This window comes from Pleurodeles waltl, chromosome 3_1, assembly GCF_031143425.1.
Source record: "Pleurodeles waltl isolate 20211129_DDA chromosome 3_1, aPleWal1.hap1.20221129, whole genome shotgun sequence".
Lineage (NCBI taxonomy): Eukaryota > Metazoa > Chordata > Amphibia > Caudata > Salamandridae > Pleurodeles > Pleurodeles waltl.
Genome location: NC_090440.1, coordinates 1,222,063,461 through 1,222,088,279, shown reverse-complemented (window position 1 = coordinate 1,222,088,279; position 24,819 = coordinate 1,222,063,461). Strand labels below are relative to the sequence as shown.

Here is a 24,819-nt window from a genome sequence, read left to right as displayed (position 1 = left end):
TTGACTTCAAAGTAACATTCATTTGTTCCACTAGTTCTGATGCTTCATGGCGGTAACTACATCGCAACTTCTGCTCAATGTTCAATGCTGCACACTGTAATTTAATTACTTCATTGTTGAAATGACTGCCCCTATCTGATTCTAAAGAGATTGGAAACCCGAAATATGGTATCAGTTTCCTAAGCAGTAGTTTTGCTACTGTGAGACTGTAATTTCTCCTTGTAGGGTAAGCTTTAATCCAGTGACTAAAAATGCACACAATCACCAACACATATCTCAAACCTCCACACCCAGGCATCTCAATATAATCCATCTGCATTCTGCTGAATGGACCTCCTGCTCTTCCAGTGTGGCTCAAATAAACCACTGTCCCTTCCCCTCTGTTCAATTGTTGGCAAATGACACAACAGTGGCAAACTGCTTCAGCAACCTGTCTAACCTTTGGGTTGAACAATCATGTTTGAACAACCGGATCATGGCATCCCTCCCAACATGTGCTTGACCATGATAACACCTAGGCATTTACGACAACAGACTGTTTGGCAAAACTAATTGACCCTCTTCTGAAACCCACAACTTATCTTGTCTTTGCACACATTTCATTTTACTCTATGAACATCTCTCCTCCCTATCAACATTATTCTGCAACATTTTAAATTCCTCCAAGGTGTCAATTACTTTCAATGCAAAACTTTGACAGGTGTTGTCTTCTTCAGCTAACAGTTCCCACTTATCTTTGAAAGATATACAGTTCAATGCGCAAAACCTTACGACTTGATCCGCATATCCATTTCCCAAGGACACGAAGTCCTGCAACTTCAGATGTGCACTGCATTTCACCTCGGCATTCTTTTCAGGCATTTGAATAGCATGTAACAGTTGTTTAATTCTCTCACCATTTCTCACTGGTGAACCAGAAGAGGTCATAAAACCTCTCTGTGACCACAACTGGCCAAAATCATGGACTATTCCAAATCCATACTGGCTATCCATATAGATTGTAACTTTCAGCTGGGCAGAAACACGGCACGCTCTAGTTAGGGCTACCAGTTCCGCTACTTGGGCAGAATATACGCCTCGAAGCCAAGAAGCTTCTTCAATACCAGTAATTGTGCACATGGCATATCCTGCTCTCATTGTCCCTGTATTGTCCCTTAGACAAGAACCATCAACAAAGATAATTTGGTCATTCTCTTCCAATCGGGTATCTCTAATGTCAGGTCTGGGTTTTGTGCACAAGTCAGTTACTTCAAGACAATCATGCTCAACATCTTCCACCTTTTCAATCTCAACCTTGTCATTAGGAAGTAAGGTTGCCAGGTTCAGCACTTTACATCTTTTCAATGACACATTTGGTGACCATAGAATACTTGTTTAATATCTGGTCAATCTTGCACCAGTCAAATATTGGGTTTTCCTCCTTGTAAGTAGAATATCAATAGAGTGAGGGACCAATATAGTCAAAGGATATCCTATCATAATGCTCTCACACTGTCTAAGGCTTTGACCAACCTCAGCAACTGTGCGCAAACAACCTGGTAAGGCTGCTGCAACTGGGACCAAGTAGCTGAAAAATATGCTACTGGGCGGTTTACACCTACATGGACCTGTGTCAACACAGACAAAGAACATGCATCACGCTCATGACAAAACAATGTGAAAGGTTTCATGTAGTCAGGCGTACCCAAAGCTGGAGCCTTGCACAGACTCTCCCAATTAAGTGAATGCTTTCATTCCACCCTGGTCTAACAGTATGGGATCTGTGACTTCCTTATGAGTGGTTGTAACCCTTTCTCTGGATACCTTTCTCGATCCCTTCTCAGTCTGGTGACCCAAGTATTTCACTTCTTTTTTTACAGTATTGCAATTTAAGCAGAGTCACTTTATGACCATTCTTTCCCAAGTGATTATGTAGGCAGTCATGTCATACTTGTACCCATCCCTGGTTTTGGACGCAATCAGCAAGCCATCAATGTATTGTACCAAAGTCTATTGGAAAGGTAACTCCAACGACTCCAAATTCTTCTTCAAGATGTGATTGAATATGTAAGGGGACTCTGAAAACACTTGAGGAATTCTGCACCAACAGTAAACTCGATCCATAAACTTGAATCAAAAGAGAATTTGCCTGGCTTCATGAAGAGGAACAGAAAAGAAGGCTTGTGGCAGATCAATGACAGTGAACCACTCAGCATCACATGGAATCTGAAACATTATCACAGCTGGATTTGGTACCACGGGACAACATTTGACCACAATCATTTATTTTTCTCAAATCTTGGACAATTCAAACTTTCCCATAGGCCTTTTGCAAACCCATTATCGGTGAGTTACATGGGCTGCTCAATACTTCCTTCAAAACCTCTTATTTCACAAAGTCTGCGGTTATCTGGGCGACCTTCATAAAGACATCTTGCGGCATGGGGTACTGGGAATCTAGGGAAAAACTGCATTCAGCTTTACAGTAACTGGCCCAACTCCCTTTATCAGACCTATCTCTTTTCCTGTCGGATCCCACACCTTCTCCTTAACCATTCCCTGCAATTTGGGATGAAGCTCCTTCACCGTGAACATTGGGAAACATTCAATAAGAGGATATTCCTCATTTGTACTTTCACATTCAGTCTCTGGGGCTTTATCATCTTCATCATTGCTATTCGTCTGAATCTCAGTTCCATCATTTGAACAAGTAATCGAGCATTTCGTTTTACACAAGTCTCTTCCCAGTAGGGATACTGGGCGTGAATCACAGACCACAAATTTGTGTAATCCCTGAAAGTTGCCAATTTTAACCAGAACCGGTTCTGTAATCAGGTTAGTCAAATATTGATTTGCTAATCCTACAATCTGAACTGTTTTACCAGAAAGGGGCAAGTTTGGAACTTCTGCACTTCTCACTGTAGAGCGTGTAGCTCCAGTGTCAACCAAAAATTAAACTCTTTGACCCATGACTTTCCCTTCACATAGCGACCTCTCTGATCTACTTATAAAGAGGTTGCAAGCACACATGGCTCCTCATCTGAACTTTAGCTCATCCAATCATCATTTATTCCATTCTCACTGTGTAACTGGAATTGTAGTACTTTGTTATTACTTTGGTTAAGCCTCTGATCTGTGACCTGTTGAGAAAGCATTGTTTGCTGATGCTCCATTGAGGCTTGAGGTATTTGAATTTGCTGTCTAGGTACCATGGGTACCTGCTGCTGTACTGGCTGCAACTGTGTCATTTGTACATGTGGTATTTGCACCTGCTGCATGGGTTGAAAATGCTGCATTTGATTGACGTTGTTTTGAAAATTTGGGTTAGGACCTCTCACTTTTGGTCCTCTCATGTCCTGTAATGAATTGATGTCATTACTCTGTTGAACAACACCTTCCTACACCATAATCGGACACTCCTTATTCCAATGTCCGACGGCTCCGCAAATGTGAGAAGGCAGTAGCTTCTTCATTTCCTGCACATCATTCTGAACCAATGCAGTGCCTGAATCTGGACTGCGATTCACATTACCTCCGCAACCTCTACCTTTCATCTGGGGCTGAAACATCATGTTCCCTTGCTGCGGCTGCAGTAATTGTTGTGGAAAATCTCCTTGCATGCCTGTCTGAGCAGCTTTAATCTCTATCACCATCGCCTTTTCTTTCAGCTTTCTCTGAGTCAACTCAATTTCATCACTACAGTATTTTGCATATTGCAATACCTCATCAGTCGGTTTTGCTTGCCAGCAAATCAAATGACTCTTTATCATCTGGCTAATTTCAGGTCTCAACCCTTCCACAAATCTGAACACAAAATGAATCATGTCTTTCGCCTCAATTGTCTCAGTACCGCTGTAATGCTTGAATGCTTGTAACAATTTCTCATAATACGCATGTATCGACTCCTTTGCTTCCTGAGCTGTCCTGTCAATCCTCTGGCAATCAATATTCATGGGCGAAATTTTTGTTTTAAAAAATTAATTCACCTTATAGTAATATTTCATTACTTCGGGAGACGGTGCACCTGTATTTTTGTCTCTCTCTGGTTCGCTTGTTGGCCAATCTACACTCCTTTTACATTCTATCCACAGATCAGCTGGAACCACTATCTCTAGTAATGTGTTCAAGTCCTCCCACAGGCACTTTGCAGGTTTCACAAACCTGTCTGTCTGCTGGTACCACTCCACTGGCGCCTCTCTCAATTTGGGATAATCATTCGTAAATGATAGAATGTCACTTCTGCTCCAAGGCACATGAACAAAATTCCCTCCTGAAATCTCTCTCATTGGTAAAACCTTTACTGGATCTTGGTCTTGCTGCACATTTGCTGTCAGCTCCACAGAATCCCTTTTCCTCGTGTCTCGTTTCTTCCCATGTGTCTAATGCTCCCCATGTCTGGGCAATTTGAAGCAATTCCTTAAGGTGTGCCTTAATTCCGGCAGATCTCATGTGTTCAAAATCTTTAGTCTCAAAATCTAAACTGTAACTCCTTTTCAAATGCTTCATTTTCTCTATTTCTGTGCCATACTTCTCTGCCAGGGCTGCTAGCTTAGGATGCACATTACTCACCTCCCTCGTACTCTTGGGGCACAAATATCTCAATTCTGCCTCTGTGTAGGATTCTCACACCCATGGTTCCTTCAATTAGCTCACCTGCTTCCATGCTTAGCCTAGCATAATTCAAACACTCCTCTCCCTTAGGATCACACTGCAAGGTATTCAGCTTTTCTAACCATTCAGTCAACTGCAGAGCTGTCAGTCCTTGCAACAAAATGTTACTGGTTTGGACTGGTGGCACCTGCTGTGCACCTGCATTCGGGGTCTGCACTGTCAACAGTTTCAAACTCTGGCTAATTTTTAATCCTACCATAGTATCTGGAAGTACTCCAAATGGACCAAGATCCAACAGTGATCTTCGTCGGTCAAGTCTGTCCCACAGGAGAGACTGCTCGAGCATGTTCGTTATGTCCTACCCTCATTACATTCTGTGTCATGACACCCTGTTCACCTACACTAGGTATTTGTGCAAATAGGGGTACGGCTGGACTAATGGTAATAGATAAAGATATAGCATCTGGGGTTGTTCTGGTACTTAAGATCTGGGGAAGGGTAACTCCCATGTTCGGATTCATAATTGGAGTCATCTCTGACTGTATCCCTGTTACTGGAGTGAATCTCAGCATGACTTGTGACTGCACTTAGGACAGTAAAAGTGGAGTTGGTTCAGTCTGAACCAACATTTGTCTTGGGAAAACCTGTTCCGTAGGCACCATTAAATTCAAAGTAGTTTCCATAATGGACACTTCAGGGTAAATTCTCTGAACCTGTGGCAGTTGCACCTGATTTTGCACTACAGGAGCATGAGGCGTGATAAGACCACTCTGCATTGTATTCAGTGTCAGGCTAGCATTAACCTGCATCGGAGCCGAAGGATCAGCACTGGTACTCGGACCACTCTCATGTGCTGCATATGGTGGTAGGCGATTTCTCAATAACTGTAAAATAAACACATCATCATTTGAATCTTCCTCCACTGTTGAAGACTTTCTAGCCTCCCTATTTTCAGACGGGTTTCTGTTAGTTTTTCTAGTAGCTTTCTTTCCTTCTTTCTCATTGTCCTGCGTAAGTAATTGCTGGGAACAACTTAATTCCGTGTAAAGTCTCCATCCTCCAAACTCTCTGAGCACTGTCCCAACAGCCTCTCTTAAATTCTTTTCTGCCTTTCTTATTCTCCTCTCTAATTTATGTTGCTGTTGCTGTCTGGCTACTAGCACCCAAATCGCTAATGCCTAAAACTGTGCCGGCCTGGGAATGGGCTTTGATTAATATAGCACCATCCTTAAATGCTCTAAAACCCTCAAATTGAACGTCCCATTTGCAGGAAATGCTACGTTCCCATCCTTCTCTGTCACTTTGCACCATTGCTTCAGCCAAAGACATGGTGCAACACCCTTCTCTTCCATTACAATGTAAGCTGGTGTACCTTCTGGCGGTGTAGCTTCACCAATACTCACTGTAATGTACTTATCCCCCCTTCAAGTACTCTTTGAAGCTTTGAAAATGTTCATCTTTTTGGCCTTTTTGTTATTCAAAATCAAATCAGGAAGTGACTTTTAATCCCAGAATTCTCTTCACCCCCTTTCTCAACCAATCACCTCACATGGACGGCTGCCAATCCGTGCGCCGCCCTTCTCACTAACCGAGAAGGCAGCTCCAGTGATGTCACACTCACACGTACTGTGGCTGGCAGTCTTGCGGCTTATCCTCCCAAACTCCAATTCACACAATACTAATACAAAATTGCGACCACTAATCAAAACTAAAAACTAAATCTGCTGGTTTTCCAAAACCAAAGGTCACATAATCGCTTCAGAAACTTCACGGATTTTTCACTGGCGGCTCTTCCTGCACTTACAGCTACTCCTTCTTTCTTAGTCTCCCAGATTCGCAAGCAAAATTCGACCTTCAAATTTTACTCTCAACTGATCAGTGGGTCTGTCCTGGTCCACATAGGACTCGCCAGATCTTAGTCAAAATTTCCTTTCACTCACTTTGACTCACACTTTGACTTGTCGACCACGCCCGATTGACCTATTAAACCAGACAGATTACAACAAAAAACCAAGTGTCTCATACACTTTTCAAAATACTCCGGAGTCTGACTATGCAGGGTCCATACATTAACAACTACGTGGACAATGTTTTATCACAAAGCACCACACAAATGTGAAGTTTGATGACCTCCCTGCTCTCGCACTACAGAGTACCAACACTCCTTCTACAACTTCATTTGGAGTATGCAAACTCCCTAAACCTTCAGAAACATCACAATTCACCTGTGATTTGCATTAGCTGTGCAAGTGCAACCTACTTCATTCACACTGTCACTAGAACGCTGAGAATATCCTCAAACAACCATTAGCAAGATCTGAGATTCTGGGAAAGTCATTTCTGGACCTAAGGAAACATTTTCTCTCCAATTAACATCTTTGAAAAATAAAATCCAAATCTCAGTAGTAATAAGCTGTCAAACGACCAAATCATCAAGCTACTACCACCTCCGTTGATCTTTGTGTCTTCCTGCTACCACCTCTTAGATCATCAATCCTACTACTATATCTGCTAATACCTGTTATTCTATTCCAGACGTCTGGGCTACCATCTCTGGGAGCACCTATGATGGGCTCTTAAGGAGACAAACCGTAAATTTCTGCTGTCGTCTCTGTTAGTACCTGTTACTCTGTTCCGGACCTCTATGATGGGCTCTTAAGGAGACAAACCATCCGTCTCTGCTTCCATCTCTATTAGCGAGTCTGGCCTTAATAAGTAAACTTACAAGGGGACAGGAATAGATCGATGAATCTTTTGACTCGCAATTAAGATGATCCCACCATAACTCCAGTTCATGCAGATTAATCAATCAGTAACATCAATAATCAATGACATTAATAAACTATGGAATCTGTAATTGTCACGCACCATGACCTTTCAGTCATAAATAGCCACACCTTTAATAAAAGCTTGAATATTTTTTCCCTATATTAACAATGCTAACATCATGTAAATTAATCTAAAAATCAAATGATACACATATAGAAACAACACTTGGGGCCTGATTCTAACTTTGGAGGACGGTGTTAAACCGTCCCAAAAGTGGCGGATATACCACCTACCGTATTACGAGTTCCATAGGATATAATGGACTCGTAATACGGTCGGTGGTATATCCGCCACTTTTGGGACGGTTTAACACCGTCCTCCAAAGTTAGAATCAGGCCCTTGGTGTCCAAACCTGCGGAAGAAACACAATCTAATCAAAGCTTGAACTATTACACATTCTAAGGTTATGGAACAAATTAATAACAAGAACAATTGCGCAAACGAGATCACATACATTTAGATTCAGCAGAGAAATTCATCAAACATTATTCCCTATTGGCAAATTTTCATTAGTAAGAATCCTTATCTAACATCGGATTAGCATCAGCATGTTGGGCTTCATGCAAAACAATTTAGTAACACAAATTTGGAAAACATCTAACTATGGCTCTATCAAAACAGTGCAGTTGGTCCCTAGAAAGAAAAAGCAAATAGGCATAACAAACACACGGGTACAATAATACCTCTCCTCAAATGGATGGGCAAGCTTAGATAGTCTTCGTCATCAGGACATCATTTCGGTCAGCAAGGCATCAGGATTCAGCATCAAAGTTCAGAAACGCAAAGTCTTTAAGCAACTCGAAAGAACAGAGGTAAACCCTGAAGAAGGATAGAGTGAAATGCTTCTCTTCACTTAGTGCAGTCCCGTTAAGTTAAATTCCCTAAAACTATTTCCCAAGTCCCTATTGGTCAAAGGATCGCATGTTCACACTTTGTCCAGTAAAACTAAAACTTCAAATCTATGAATTCTACCACTACTCCGTTCACATGTCGCTGATTGGTTTCTCCTGCAATGTCCTCATCATCTGGCTCGTCGGGTAACAATATTGTTGCACCTTATACTCCAGTCGGTGTCTCCATTGTTCTCCTCCTGAGAAAGTCAGTCTCACACACATTACACTCATATTGTTTTATTTAGCAAGAAGTAGTCGGTTCTCATGAGAAAGACTTTTAGCTACGAGCACATTTACACAGTACAATGAAAAATCACAGTTTAACTCTCTAGGGCAGCCATTTTATTAAACGTTAAGAAATACAGCCTGACATGAGGCCGGCAACTAGGCCAAGACCTCCGCTAAGTTAAGGCCTATTATTAATAAAACTAGTACATTACATTAGTCAAACATATACTCAACATTTCATATTAATAAACTATTATTAAGTACACTTCGGGAACATTGGGGGCCACTCATCGTGATCACATTTTCAACTGCATGCATTATTTTTCTCTGTTAATACGTTTTTTATGCAAATCCATTACTCAGAATGCATGAACACTCATTCATAATTTTTATTAAAATACCTGCGCTAGCAGTCCTGTCCACACTGTCTCACTGGCACCAAGCTATACGCAGCCGATGAGGGTGAAACTGGTCCTGCGTTGCTTGTGTTTCAGTTCAGGAAGGACCTGGCTTGGCAGTTCGGGCTGAACTGTTGCAGTTGATGCAGGGTCAAGACTGATATGCATATAGCTGGATCCAAATGGAGGTGGCATGCTGTGCAAAATAACAGTGGATGGTGATGCGGCCTGAGTAATTACCAGTGGCCGAGATAAATTCAAGCATTCCTTCCGTCACTTTTTGGATACTTTAGTATATCAGCGTGGAAAGACAGTAACAGTTGGCTTTACAGCTTAGCAATATGTTCTTCTAAACAATGGATGCCATGTACCCACTCCCATTTCTTCCTAGCCGATAACAACCACCGTAAATGCCTCCCAGAGGTTGACGAAGGACATGACTGAATTAGTATTAAGCTGAAAGTATTCCCCTGTGACCTCTTTGGAGTGGTCTGCAAACTCATCATCCCTCAGTCACCAAGCATTCAAGTACCATGTGCTTCTACATCCAAGCTTGGGGCGGCCAGTCATTATTATATCTGGGTCAGACAGCCAACAAAGTAGTATCTGGGTGTCAGTCGTCCCCCCTAAATTGGCAGCTGGGACAAACAGTGTATTGTCTGGCCATAGTGTGCCACCTCCGACCCATATTGCAGATCAATCAATCAATCAATCAATTTATAAAGCGCGCTACTCACCCATCAGGGTCTCATGGCGCTGGGGGGAGTGGGGAGTGGGGGGTGGGAGCTACTGGTCGAATAGCCATGTCTTGAGGCGTTTTCTGAAGGTCAGGAGGTCTTGGGTCTGGCGTAGTTGGAGCGGTAGGGAGTTCCAGGTCTTGGCAGCGAGGTGAGTGAAGGATCTTCCTCCGGTGGTGGTGCGGTGAATACGGGGAAACGGAGGCGAGGGCGAGGCTGGCGGAGCGGAGCTGCCGGACGGGAGTGTGGAAGGTGAGTCTGTTGTTGAGGTAGGCCGGACCGGTGTTGTGGAGTGTAGTTCTCTGAAGTGGGCAGAGATGTGGTTGTGGCGTGGGACGTCAAGGATGAGTCTAGCGGAGGCGTTTTGGATACGTTGCATTTTCTTTTGTAGTTTGCCCGTGGTTCCTGCATAGAGTGCGTTGCCGAAGTCCAGTCGGCTGCTGACTAGGGCGTGGGTGACTGTTTTTCTGGTTTCGACGGGAATCTACTTGAAGATCTTGCAGAGCATGCGGGGGTGTTGTAACAGGAAGAGGAGACTGTGTTGACCTGCTGAGTCATGCTGAGTCAAGGATGATGCCCAGGTTCCGTACTTGGGTGGTAGGGGTAGGGGTGGGGGCGGCTCCGAGGGAGGTAGGCCACCAGGAGTCGTTCCAGACGGAGGGGTTGCTGCCGAGGATGAGGACCTCTGTTTTGTCTGTGTTTAGCTTGAGGCGGGTTGATTCCATCCAGTTGGCGATGGCGAGAAGTCCCTTGTGGAGGTTGTTTCTTGCTGTTGTGGGGTCTTTCGTGAGGGAGATGATCAGCTGGGTGTCGTCTGCGTAGGATACTATGTTGATGTGGTGGGATCGTGCGATGTTGGCGAGGGGAGCCATGTAAACTTTGAAAAGTGTTAGGCTGAGGGAGGATCCCTGTGGGACGCCACAGATGCTTTTGGAGGATTCGGACAGGTAGGGCGGAAGGCGGACTCTCTGGGTTCTGCCAGAGAGGAAAGAGGAGATCCAGTCGAGGGCCTTGCCGTGGATCCCAGTGTTGTGGAGACGTGTTCGAAGGGTGTGGTGACAGATGGTGTCGAAATCTGCGGAAAGGTCCAGGAAGACGAGCGCTGCGGTTTCGCCTTTGTCGAGCATGGATCTGGATTGGGAGGTATTGAGCGCTTTGCTGTCTTCCAGGTAGCGGGATAGTTGGCAGTTCATGATTTTTTCAATGACCTTTGCTGAGAAGGGGTGGAGGGAGATGGGCCGGTAGTTTTTGGGGTCATCTGCTTTGGGTTTCTTCAACAGGGCGTTGATGTCGGCGTGTTTCCATCTCTCCGGGAAGGTGGCTGTCTTGAAGGAGCTGTTGATGAAGATCTGGTGCTGGCAGGGGTCCGAGTGGGAGCTGGAGTGGATGAAGGCCATGGTGTTGATGGTGTCTTCATTGTTGACGTGGGTCCAGGAGCATAGAGGGTTGGTGTTGTTTGATGCGTTGGGTTCGTGGTTGTCTGTGGTTGGCTGATGAATCTGGGGTTTGAAGCTGTTGTGGATGTCTTCAATCTTTCGATGGAAGTGAGTGGCGAGGGAGTTGCAGAGTTCCTGTGATGGCAAGGGTTTGTGGGAGCAGGTCCTGCGGTTGGAGAGTTCTTGGATGATGTTGAACAGCTCTTTGTTGTTGTGGGTGTTGGTGTCTAATCGGCTTTTGTAGTAGGTTCTTTTGGTAGTGCGGATCAGCTGGTGATGTTTGCGGTTAGCAGTCTTGAGGGCGGTGTGGTTGGATTCGGTGGGTGCAAGGCGCTAGGTCTTCTCCATTCTTCGACATTCACGTTTGGAGGCCTGCATGTCGGTGGTGAACCAGCTGGCCTTGGGTCTGTGGTGGGTGTCTGAGGGTTGTTTGAGTGGTGCGAGGGTGTTGGGGCAGTCTTCTATCCATTTATGCAGGTAGGTGGCGGCTGTGCTGGGGTCCCTGGCCCTGGCGAGGAGGTACCTCGGTGCGGGTGGAGATCAGCTGTTCTGTTGAGATTCTGTCCCAGTAGCGGCGGGGGGTTTAGTAGGGAGGTGGTGAGTGACCGGCTTCTGAAAGGAGAAATGGATGCAGCGATGGTCGGTCCAGAGGAGTTGGTGTGGCTGAAGAACGTGGTTGCTGGCTGAAAAGATGGGGTCGAGTGTGTTTCCTGCGGTGTGGGTGGGTGACGTGACGAGTTGCTTGTGGCCGAGGTTGGCGAGGTTGTTGATTAGGTTGGTGGTGTTGATATCGTTGTTGTTTTCTAAGTGGAAGTTCAGGTCGCTGAGGAGGATGTAGTCTGTTGAGGTGAGGGCTTGGGAGCTGATCACGTCGGCGATGTTGTCTCAGAACTTCGGTCTGGGGCCTGGGGGTCTGTAGACCAGTGTTCCTCTGAGGGTGGTGTTGGTGTTGATGTGGATTTTGAAATGGAGGTGCTCGGCGGAGTTGATGGTGTTGTGGGAGCTGGTGGAGACTCTTATGGTGTTTTTGTGGACTATGGCGATTCCTCCTCCTGGTTTGTTGCTGCAGTCTCTTCTGGTGATCTTGTAGCCTTCTGGTTCCGAGGCCTAATTCATCCACGTTTCGGTGAGAAATGCGACGTCAGGCGAGGATGTGGTCAGTAGGTTCCAGAGTTCGATTGCGTGCTTGTGGACGGAGCGGGTGTTGAGCAAGATGCATCTTAGGCGGTTGTCTGCGGCTTTGAGTTGGAGCTTGGAGGTTAGGTTGCAGGTGAAATTGCAGGGTTTGCAGGAGAAGGGTCCTTTGGTGTGCTTCAGAGTGGACTGGAAGCAGATAGAGGAGCGTCCTGGATTGAGGGCGTGGAGGTCATTGGCAGTGTAGTGGTGATTGGTGGTACGGGGGGCGTGTGGGCCAGGGGGACTGGCGCTGGGCACGGTCTTGGCACAGACGGGCTTGCTTTAGGGCACTGGTGCGTCCACACAACGGCTGCCATAAGAGGGAAGGTGGGAGGGAGTGGCAGCTGGGAGGAGGGAGGGATCTGCAAATGGGAGAGCAAGGGGGGCGGGCCGCAGGGCTCAGCGGCGGGAAGAAAAAGGAAATTTGAGGTGGAGGGAGGGGGGTGGGGACGCAGCGGCATGGGTTTGCAGCAGTAGCCAAAAAACTGGTAAAATTAAGAATGGCACCTGAGTGGAGGCGGCAGGGGCAGCGGTGTAGGGAGCGACCTGCCTGCCAGAAGCAGGGTCAAGGGTTGCTTCTTTCACCGTGCCATGGCTGCCATAAGAGGGGAGGTGGGAGGGAGTGGCAGCTGGGAGGAGGGAGGGATCGGCACATGGGAAAGCAGGGGGCGCGGGCCACAGGGCTCAGCGGCAGGAAGAAAATGGAAATTTGAGGTGGAGGGAGGGGGCGGGGATGCAGCGGCGTGGGTTTGCGACAGTAACCAAAAAAACTGGGAAAATTAAGAATGCCAGCTGAGTGTAGACGGCAGGGGCAGCGGTGTAGGGAGCGACCTGCCTGCCAGAAGCAGGGTCGAGGGTCGCCGATCCACCAAGTCTGCCCTTTTAGCCACAGCCCCAGATTTCAGGTCCAAGGATGTGGTATCCATATCTGAGAAGAATATATAACTGAATTGAAGTCCCCTTCCAACACCGTGTTGCCTGCTAGTGGGCCCAATAACAGCTTGGTTGCTGCACAAAGAGTCCTGCTAGTTTGGCTGGGTGTTAGAAATGGGGTCTTTGGCTGACAGTCAGGTTTCCCCCTGTTAAAGCATGGACCCTCACTCTAGTCAGGGTTAAAGAGAATCACCCTCAGCTAACCACTGCTTACCCCCTTGGTAGCTTGGCAGAGCAGTAGGCTTAACTTCAGAGTGCTAGGTGAAAGTATTTGTACCAACACACACAGTAACTTAATGAAAACACTACAAAATGACACAACACCAGTTTAGAAAAATAGGAAATAATTATCTAAACAGAACAAGACCACAATGACAAAAATCCGACATACACAAGTCAAGTTATGAATTTTTAAAGATTAAACTCAAAAATAGCACTTAGAAACAGAAAATGCTTCGATGAGGTGTTAACACAGCGTCGTGAAGGAGTCGTTCCCAACAATCAGACACCAGCGGCGCCGGACATGGAGTCGCGTAGACCCCCAAGTACAGTACCTTTGGTGAAGAGTGAAAACAATTTGATGCGCGAAGTCGGGGATCACGACGTCTGTGTGAAACGTTGAATCCGCGCACTTCGAACGACGTCGGTAACGACGTGGTGCGGCGACTTCCACGGAGTCGTGGACTTCAGCAGGGCTGCAGCAGCGCGTCGGGCCTGTGAAGGTCGTCGCGTTCTAGCAAAAATCACGGAGTCGGTTGCAGGCGGCGTCACCGGATTCAGCAGCAGCGTCGTCCGAAGACTATTTCCCCCAGCTTTCCTTCCAAGGGCCCAGGGACTGGATAGGGCACCACTTGTCAGAGCAGGAGTCTCTCCAGAGACTCCAGGTGCTGGCAGAGAGATCCCTGAGATTTCAAACAACAGGAGGCAAGCTCTAAATCAAGCCCTTGGAGTAATCTTCACAAGATGGAAGGCACACAAAGTCCAGTCTTTGCCCTCTTACTCTGGCAGAAGCAGCAACTGCAAGATAGCTCCACAAACCACAGTCACAGGCAGGGCAGCACTTCTCAGCTCTTCAGCTTTTCTCCAGGCAGAGATTCCTCTTGATGTCCAGAAGTGATCTAAAGTCTGTGGTTTTGGGTGCCCTTCTTATACCCAATGTCCCCTTTGAAGTAGGCCTACTTCAAAGTAAAGTCTCTTTTGAATGTGAAATCCTGCCTTACACAGGTCAGGCCCCAGACACTCACCAGGGTGTCGGAGACTGCATTGTATGAGGACAGGCACAGCCCTTTCAGGTGTAAGTGACCTGACCACTCCTCCCCTCCCTCCTAGCACAGATGGCTCATCAGGAAATGCAGACTACAGCCCAGCTCCTTTCGTGTCACAGTCTAGTGTGAGGTGTAACCAGCCCAACTGTCAAACTGACCCAGACAGGGAATCCACAAACAGGCAGAGTCACAGAAATGGTATAAGCAAGAAAATGCTCACTTTCTAAAAGTGGCATTTTCAAACACACAATCTTAAATTCAAATTTACTAAAAGATGTATTTTTAAATTGTGAGCTCAGAGACCCCAAACTCCAAATGTCCATCCGCTCCCAAAGGGAATCTACACTTTAATCCGATTTAAAGGTAGCCCCAATGTTAACCTATGAGAGGGACAGGCCTTGCAACAGTGAAAAACGAATTTAGCAATATTTCACTGTCAGGACATATAATGCACATACTGTATGTCCTACCTTAACCATGCACTGCACTCTGCCCTTGGGGCTACCTAGGGCCTACCTTAGGGGTGCCTTACATGTAGGAAAAGGGAAGGTTTGGGCCTGGTAAGTGGGTGCACTTGCCGAGCCGAATTTACAGTTAAAACTGCACACACAGACACTGCAGTGGCAGGTCTGAGACATGATTACAGAGCTACTCGTGGGTGGCACGACCAGTGCTGCAGGCCCACTAGTAGGATTTGATTTACAGGCCCTGGCACCTCTAGTGCACTTTACTAGGAACTTACTAGTAAACCAAATATGCCAGTCATGGATAAGCCAATTACATACACATTTTACGCAGAGAGCATATGCACTTTAGCACTGGTTAGCAGTGGTAAAGTGCTCAGAGTTCAAAAGCCAACAGCAACAGGTCAGAAGAAATTAGGAGGCAGGAGGCAAAAAGATTGGGGATGGCCCTGCATAAGCAAAAACGTCCAACACTGGGGTTGGGCTTTACACACTCATTATGAACCACACTATGTCCACCATTGTACATGTAATTATCACAGACTTCCCTGGGTCATCAATGTGGAGCTGTGATACCACCAATGAGAAGGATTGTGTAAAAATAGAGTAACCCCTCTGCAGCCCCTAGTACAGCCTGTCTGGGTACACCATGGTGTATCCCCGTCTACCTAGGAAGCCACACTGTGTCCCTAATAAGCGAGTCTCCTGTAAGGGGAGGACACTTAATGCGTCTTATTTATTGTACTACATCAATGCACCTGTTTTAATTTCATTGCAAAGACCATTGACGTTTCATGTCGTAATATGCTTTTGATCGTGTGATTGGATGGGCGAAAGAGCAAAGGATTAGAACTGTGTATCAATAACTATGTGCCCTATAAAATAACACATCGAAAAAACGTGACTCTTGGTTGCCACCAACTCTGCTCCCACCCTGTGCTTCCCATTGAGAAGCATCTGTTGTCCTAAATAAGAGTGTAGCTGAAACCCTAAGCTTACTGAAGTTACTAAAGCCAAAGGTAAGGGGGTGCCTGTAAAAACCTCAACCATGGACGCACTCTTGCGAAAGCATCAGTCCTCTATAGAACCCACAACGCTGAATGTCCCCAAATGGAATCTAAGACCAGTGACAGACACCTAATATGCCATCACGAGCACCCCTCTCAAGCAGCACTTCAGGGTGCACAAGCGCCTCTATTTCCAGGTGAAGTGTACAGAGCCGATATAAGGGGCCTCGGATGTGTCCATGGCCAGCGGCGCAGCCTGCTCAGAATCAGAAGAGTCAGTAGAGGGGCAGTGCCTTCCTTCTTATGCCTCCCTTCTTATTGTTCTAAATCATACACATTTCACAGTGGATGTCCTCAGTGTTCCTCACTTTTGCCTGTATTATTAACATCTATTTCAGGCCTCTTGTAAACATCATAGAATGTTTTAGAGTCGATTTTTATGCTGATGATACGCAGATTATCCTGAGGTTTGACAAAATTTACAGATTACGTTTGACAAACTGATCTCAGAGAGCCAAGAAACCAGGCCAATTTATCCTTACCATTATGTGCTGGATGAACAATAACCTTTTTAGAGCTAAACGGTTGTAAAACTTAAGTGCTGCTGTTAGTCCACAGTTATACTAGCATAGACACTTTGTGGCACAAGGCCTGTTGGACAGTTGGAGCTGGGCCTAGCAGTTAAATTAACTGCGTAAAGCAAACACCTTTATCGCTTCCATTGGTATTAGGGTGACAACTGGCACTGCATTAGCATTGGCAGATTTAGCTATGTTAAAATAACATATATTCATACCTCTGTGGGGATGAATGAAGTCCCTGTTATCGTCGTCCTAATTTTCGGTGATTTCGTTAAGTGTGTTGTGTGCCTTGGGCTTTTAATGCACAAAAAAAACAATTTCCAGCGAATCACTGCATTTCTATTTATTGTTTTTGTACATAGGTCGCAAAACTGTCTCGTTTGTAATTTGGCAAAAATTGCTATTTTGCGGGTTATGAACATTTTTGTATATGTTGTATTTGTTTTAATGTGAATTGGTGTCTAGCTAGATCAGAATCCGTTCTGCAAAGGAAATCATTCTGTCACTACAGTGAACCCGCCTGAGTTTGCCTGTACATGTGGAGCAGTGCGTGACACTTATCACCGCTAGAACTATTTACACACATGATGCGACTCTTCATTTGGGGTGATAGTAATGCACCAAGTAAATACCAGTACCCATTATTTACTAGGTGTTTTGTTTTTATATGCATTCAGAGTTACCAACCTCGGAATGGGGTAAAATGGCATCATTCTGAATGCCCCTCCCCCTCCCCGCCCCCTTCCGAGGTGCAAAATTCTGAACTGTGGTGTATTCTCTGTGAAAATTACACCTATTTACCTGGTGAAATATTTGTAGGGAATAAGCGTATTGTTTCCTTCCCGAGTCGTAGTTTTAATTCGAGTGCAAACTCATGTTTGGCTCCCTTTTCCATTAGAATAAGGCCCTACTTCGGCTCAGGCAGCATCATAACTACACTGCTTTTAAACATTTGCAAAATCTTTCCAAATATATATTTATTACAATTATTTAACTCTGAGAACATGTGTTTAACCTGTTTCTTGTGTTTCGATCAGTTGTAGTTTGACACATATGTTAATTTGGCAGGTGGCGGATCCGTGAACAAAAGAAGGAAACCGGAGAAGTCTGGAAAAAGCGCTGGAAAAACACCATCATGCAAAACGCCATTAGGAAAGGGCAACGTCAAGGTGTTTTGTGGCTCTATGAAGGAAACGCACCATACTAACAATCTATTATCACTAACTGCTCAGGAACAAGAATATTCTAAAACGTGTCCCAGCGAAAGTGTTTTCAATTTATATCCAGAAAGTATAACGATTGCGAGATCAGAAACATGTAAAGACTGGACGACTGCACAGAATCCTTCACCTCTTCTGTCGTGTCAGCCGAGCCTTCAGCAGCTCTCTGCGTCACGCTCGTGCTTCGAAAGGGAGAGAAGTTACGGTAAAAAGGATAATTTGACTAAACCAAAGATAGGGCATGTGGCGGCAAGACCATACCAGTGTGCTGAATGTAAGAAAAGCTTCAGCACAGCAGGTACCCTAGTCATACATAAGAGAACACACACAGGAGAAAGACCTTATTGTTGTGGTACATGTAAAAAAAGCTTCAGTCAGAAGGGAGTTCTCAATAGACACCTAAGAATACACCTGGGCGAGAGGCCTTACCAGTGTACGGAATGTGAGAAAAGCTTCAGTCAGAAGGGGCATCTTAGTAAACACCTGCGAACACATAATCAAAACCGATTCTCATCACAGATATAAAGCCCAAACAAAAGCCGCTCGAGGAAAATACTTCAACTGTTCTTTTCTAGCCAGTACTGAATCTACTCACCAGTTTGATTGGAGTGCGTTGTACATGTCTGTAACTTGAAATCACTAAAGAGCGGCCAGTGCAAAACATTTCCCTTGTTGCTTTTGGGTGCCTTAAGTGTAATTTAGCTCTGCTAAGCCCCACCTGAAAGAACAGTTCAAAGTTTCTAAACATTTATCCAATTACATTTCTATAGCGTTAAACCATATTATAGTCTGTTGTGGGCCTTAATGACCCACCCCACAAGTACTGGACTGTGTCACACCAAGAGACGAACACCTCCTCGGCCATGCTTTCCTCTCTATCAGAGGCCGGCTTGGGATGCAGGCAGACAAGCACCATCATGCAGAGAGTAAGACATTCCTAGATTGTTTGTGGCTGAAACAGGAAATCACAAGTTGTGTAGGAGTGCTGTACAACACTTTTATAAGATATTGCGTGATGCGATTTCAAATGAAAGGTTACACGACGGTTTGCTTTTATTTTTATTTTATTTAAACTTGCTCTGGAACGTGCAGACTAGACCTCAGTTTGCTGTACTGCACAGAAATAAAAATATTGGCATCAAGATGCAGTACATTAAACTAATCGGAGGAGATGAAGGATGACGGTGGTCGGGTCATTAGTGAGTGATGTCCAAAGTTTACCATTTGCTTTGAGATTCCTTAGATTGCAAATACATTTTGTAACAGATATAGTGGTTGGGGAAGGGGACAGAGTGGTACAGAGTCGAAGAGTACAGTGAATGGAATGGAAGGCAGAGGTTGCTAGTGGGTTGTGTGAGGGGAGTACTCTAATGCAGAGCTCCGTTCACAGCTGGAAGTAAGGTGAACCATGGGAATGAACGATAAACGCAAGCAGCATCTTCAGGCTTATTGGTGAAGGTGTATTTCAACAAGTACACTTCTTTGTGATTTCTAAAGCCAGGGACAGAGGTGACGTTTCTGAAATGAACAGGGAGGACATTCCATATTGTTGGTGCATTGCCAATTCAAGGCCTAGCCAGGGTACTCTTTTTTGAGAGAGGGGTGTTGAATAAGAATTTGTATTAGTGTCAGATATAATTCTTGGTGCAGGTTTTTGTAGATTATGCAGCCCCATTTTTTGTGGCCTCCGAGACAATGAGCAACTAAATGCTGACGAGGCATTAACTTTTTGATTGAAATGTTTATTTTTCATGAATTTTGTATTGTCTAGTCTTTCTTTGCTCACACACGTAACCATAGCAACATTTGACATGTCGAACTAAATCGTGGTTTAAAACAGTTGTATCTTGTGCAACATTAAATATTAAAATGAAAATTCCAAAGAGATAATAAGAACTAAATATTATTATGCATTCAAGAGTTTCCTTACAATTACCTACTTGATTCTCATAAGAGACAAAGGGATGTACCTGATCACCATAAAAACAGAACAAGCTAACAGAACAGTTTCAACTGAAGCAGGGATGAAGATCAAAAATTCTGGATCTGTTTTCTACTACTCTACCCTGTCATGATGAGTGTAAGTTGTTGGACATGAATTAACTCAAAGATACTTCAGATTCAGTGAAACAGCAGCTCCTTAAAACACCGCGGCTGTAAACTATGTTTTCCTAAGTGGCAGCAATGTTATGTTCTTCAGAGACTTCGTAAATCCCAGGCTTCAGATGTCGGATCCCTGGCACGAAGGGTTCAGTCTCCCTGCCAACCCAAATCTGAAATCCATTTGAACTGCAATCCATACACAACTCTGAGTGATGTTTGCGCACGATGTGTTTCAGGTAATGTGCATTCTCTTGGGACTTGACGGGGACAGTTTGTGAAACATCAAATCCTGTTTCATAATTGAACAACGCTCTCAAGCATCTCTAGAAAACGGAATGTACGTTTCAGAATATGTATTTTAAAACTAAAAACCTATTCCAGCGCACACAATATGAATTGTTACCACAACTAATATAAACATTATTAGAACATTCGAACGTTGGCAGCTCCATTCAAAACAATAGCATAGTGAAAACGATGGAGTGCTGTGGGCTTTTACTGGCCGGTAAAAGCCCATAGCGCCAACATTCCAATGTTTGCTTTGCCTCACAGAGCACAAGGGGATTTTAATCCCCTCGGGCTCTGTGAGCAATTTGTTTTATTTAATAGAACATTCTGCCCTGAGTGACAGAATGTTCTAATAATGTTTATATTAGTTGTGGTAACACTTGTTAAATGCCCTCGCCTTCGGCTCGGGCAATTAACGCAGGAGCGGGCCTTTAATAGCCGGTAGAGCCCGCTAGGGCGGGTTCTAAGGCTATAAGGGAGCCTGCAAAATTATGAATAACATGACCAAGAAAATGGACTCCAGCATTATTATTGCTTTGTATTCTGTAGCACTAACACCCTATTTTACTATTTATAAGCACTACGCTAGGTGTAGCACATTAAAGGCACATTATTAATTAATGCCTATTTTGAGGGTCAGAGATGTTTCACACTCCGGTAGCTGACTTCAGAACAATAAGTTCTATTTTCAGCTCACAAAGGCAACTGTGTGTGCTCATGATAAGCACATTCAATAAAGCTACTGGCCAGATGGCTAGTGAAAGCTGACTGCCTCCCAGCTTTGGTTAATGTGAGAGCGCAACAGGGTCTCTGTCCTTATATTACCTAGAGTAAAGATCCTCTCTAAGTTTTATCTCTTTATATCTAGTTTTTATAGATTATTCAGGGATTTGTTGAGAACTTTCAGCATACACAAAATGGCACAATGCCCTTTCAGCTATTTTCACTCTATCAAGCAAACGTCAACAAAATGTAACACTTTGGTATCAACTTCCTAAAAAATCTATCCCTTCATAGTAATGATGAAATATAAAAATTATTTAAGGCAATGATTCAACACCACAATATATTTATGTAAGTATGATTATCATATTCACAAGAACAGAACTGTATGCGAAGGAATGTGCAGTTGATTTAATCACACAAATTCACTTTTGAATAGTTAGCACGTTATTAAAAGGGGAAGACAAAACATGATATTTACAACCTCCCCAAAATAGACTGATAATATAATTTTCTAAATATTTTGCGGCTGGGCACAAAATATGTATTGGAAATATCAAAGTTGTAGCAAAAGTCCAGTTTAAAAAAAAAAAAAAAATCTTCATGTAATTTCCAAAAAAGCAAGACCAGCCCTTTGCGAACTGTGAAGCAGATAAAATGTGGACGTTGAAGGCATAGAAGACTTATTAACTATTTATGTATCTTGCAGAAAAGCAACAGCTGAATTTGAGTTGCTGTTAAAACAGAAGATGAGGTACACACATGATAAGGTTCAATAAAGGCTCTGTTGTCTGATTTGCCAGAGGTGGTGACAGATCAGGTGTTGAAATAGGTGTTGGATTGGCTGCTTTTGGTATTGATGACCCATCATATGCTGCATACTTCAAGATGGGCAGTCACAATTCAGTGCAATATGCTTAGTGCTTTATTATTGGCGAATGATTCCCCTCCTGTTAAAATATGCAGTGGGTGACAATTCCAAGGGAACATTAAAGCAGATAGTTTCAAAACAGTTCATGCACTAAAATGCTGGTCTCACTTGAGAAGCTCACATCTTGCAAAATGACAAATCCCAAAATTCACTGATTACTGACAACAAATTATCACAAAAGCAGAATGTCATATTCTGGGCACTACTTTTTTGTAGACTAATCATTGTTGATGTTTACAACTATATATCTTTACTAAAAAAAAAATGTGAGTTGCACAACCATCAGAAGTGCTGTTGAAAATCTACCAAATAAACTGGAGAACAATGAATTGACGAATGAAGGAATAGTGCAAAAAATTGTCTCAATGCTAGTGTACAAACCAGATCCAATACCTATGTGTGTTGTGTTTGAAGATTGGAAGATGGCTTTCAAAAATACATTGGAAATTTTGTCTGCTGGAGTATGAATCTCAGGGACAGAGGTGGGCGTTGGTAAGGCAACAGTATTTGCTGTCAAATTATAAGGCACTTATTTTTGCATTAATATCACAACAAGCGTGTTCAATTGATTAAAGTGCATATTCATCATGTCTGTTTTTGGCCATGCAACACTGTCAGGCAACCTCCATGGAGGAGGCAACAGAGTGATAACACAACACTGCCCTTACTGTGTATAGTTAACAATGACCTAAACTGAGCTGATATTCCCTTAAAGTTATCATTTGGCCATATAAGGTAGGACCCATTGCTTAGAGGTGTGTGATATGAGGGTATGAATGAGGCAATTGTTGCAAGCAACCAACAAATCGATCCTGGCATCAAGGGTTACAAACTCTGTGCAGCGTGATGGAATTGCAGAGGAATTGAGGTTATGAATGCTAGTTTGTCTTTAGTGTAGTGGTGAATTCAAAAGGAAATCCTCAGGCATTGAAGAGAAAGTCATTGTGTATTCTTTCTTACCAACTTGAGTATCTGTGCTTTTGACAATCATAAAAATGAAAAGCAGGAATTGGTAACAATGTAGGAGCCACATAATATGTGGACGGTCTGCCACAGAAAACTATATGCTTTTTGCCTCCTCAATACATGAAGGGTATATGTGGCTTCTCTTTTTTAGCCATTGTTATTGTTTTGAAATCAGATTGTAAGGCTTAAGAATGGCAATCTCATTTGTGAGCTGCTATAACACTTTGCTTGGTTTCAGAGTTCGTAAAACCCAATTGTGTTATGACTCGTATCTGAGCTTGTCCATGTTGCAAAAGATTTAAATCTTCTTGTAAAAAATGCAGGTCAGAGTAAAGTATAGTGGTGATAGTGTAGTGTTAAGACGCCATTATTAATAACATTAACGATTGCTTGCATTAGTTCTCTGTCTTATTGTCTAATTCTTTCTGCAGGATCCCTTTCTGAATATGCCTGTTCTTCTTTAATAAAGGCAAATAATAATGTTGACACAAATAATTTACTTCTCACTGGATGCAACCCCAATACGAAATCATTAAAATCCATGTCTTCACCCATTTTGGACAAGTGCTCTTTCACAGAACTTAAGCTGGAATGTTCTAGCCAAGTATAATGTGGGTATAATTTACCCACATTTTACGTGGTTACTACTGCGGTAGTGTATTTGCTATACCTGGCATTGGGTGTCTGTGCTAAACAACCAGGACCTTTGGAAAATAATCTGCTCCTACACACATTAGTATCTGTAGACCAAAGGCCATTCTATTTGAATCAGATACAGTCCGATTACAGGTCACATTCTGTATCATGATGTTCAACTCCACATTAGTAATATTTTCCATCCATTGCCAATCGGAATACTGTGTCAGATTAACTTTTGGAATAGATAGTGTTTTTAAATCATTAGTAGAAGCGCACCCAAGTGGGTCATCTGCCTAATTGTTTTTTTTAAGAACTTAGGGCCTCATTCCGACCCTGGCGGTAAAAACCGCCAGGGCATCGGACCACGGAAAGCACCGCCAAAAGGCTGGCGGTGCTTCCTGGGCCATTCTGACCGCGGCGGTAAAGCTGCGGTCAGAAAACCAGTTCCGGCGGTTTCCCGCCGGATTAACCCCTGTTGGCCCAATCCTCCATGGCGGCGCTGCAAGCAGTGCCGCCATGGGGATTCCGACCCCCTTCCCGCCAGCCTGTTTCTGGCGGTTTTCACCGCCAGGAACAGGATGGCGGGAACGGGTGTCCTGGGCCCCCTAACAGGGCCCCATTAAGCTTTTCACTGTCTGCCTAGCAGACAGTGAAAAGCGCGACGGGTGCTACTGCACCCGTCGCACACCTGCAACACCGCCGGCTCCATTCGGAGCCGGCTTCAGTGTTGCAGGCCGCTTTCCCGCTGGGCCGGCGGGCGCTATTTTGGCTAGCGCCCGCCGGCCCAGCAGGGAAGTCAGAATGGCCCCAGCGGTCTTTCGTCCACGGAGCGGCCATCTGGCAGTTCCCGCCAGGCGGGCGGCAACCGCCGCCCCCCAAGGTTAGAATGAGGCCCTTAATTTCTATAGGTAAGTTTTGAGGAATAATAAGAAGCATGTGGGTCTGATCTGTCACCCCTACTTAAATACAGGATTTGTTTTCTGAAAACTCTTGGGACTTTGTATGGACGGAGACTACTAATTCTGTGTATATAGTGATGACCATAATGAAGGAAACAAACCACTTCTTGGTGACGTTCAGCATTTAAACAGGGATCTACATTATCTAGTTTAATATTACGAGACAGATCAAACAACTGGGTTTAACAGTGTTTATATCCCAATAATCTGAAAAAAACAGGAGTCACGTCATTGTCATAAGACACTTTCAACACATAGGGTATCTGAATCATCTCTGTTGTACCCATAATCTGATAGGGAACCATTTTTCCAAACAATACCATCTAGCATGTGATATGCAGTGATGTCCACAGCTTGATGATCCTGACATGCTTTGTGAGAAAACGATTGTGGTTGTAATTCCAGAGCCACTGTAGACTGAACAGTTTTATCAGGAAAGTACCAAGACTGTAA

At 44.2% G+C, this 24,819-nt stretch overlaps 1 protein-coding gene across 5 annotated transcripts in view; it reads left to right on the top strand.

Moving 5' to 3' along the window:
- Positions 1–24,011, top strand: part of LOC138285067 (zinc finger protein 418-like) — a 389,919-nt gene extending 365,908 nt beyond the window's left edge. The window contains exon 9 of one of the 5 annotated variants that reach the window (XR_011201512.1): positions 17,606–17,736. Coding sequence is in view for 2 of the 5 variants with exons in the window: in XM_069224552.1 (XP_069080653.1) it covers positions 17,606–18,282 (677 nt within the window). In the remaining 3 variants the exon portion in view is untranslated. Of the gene's footprint in view, positions 1–17,605 lie in introns of all 5 variants that reach the window. The other 4 variants (XM_069224552.1, XM_069224553.1, XM_069224555.1 and 1 more) reach the window with 4 other exon arrangements.
- The last annotated feature ends 808 nt before the right edge of the window (positions 24,012–24,819 follow it).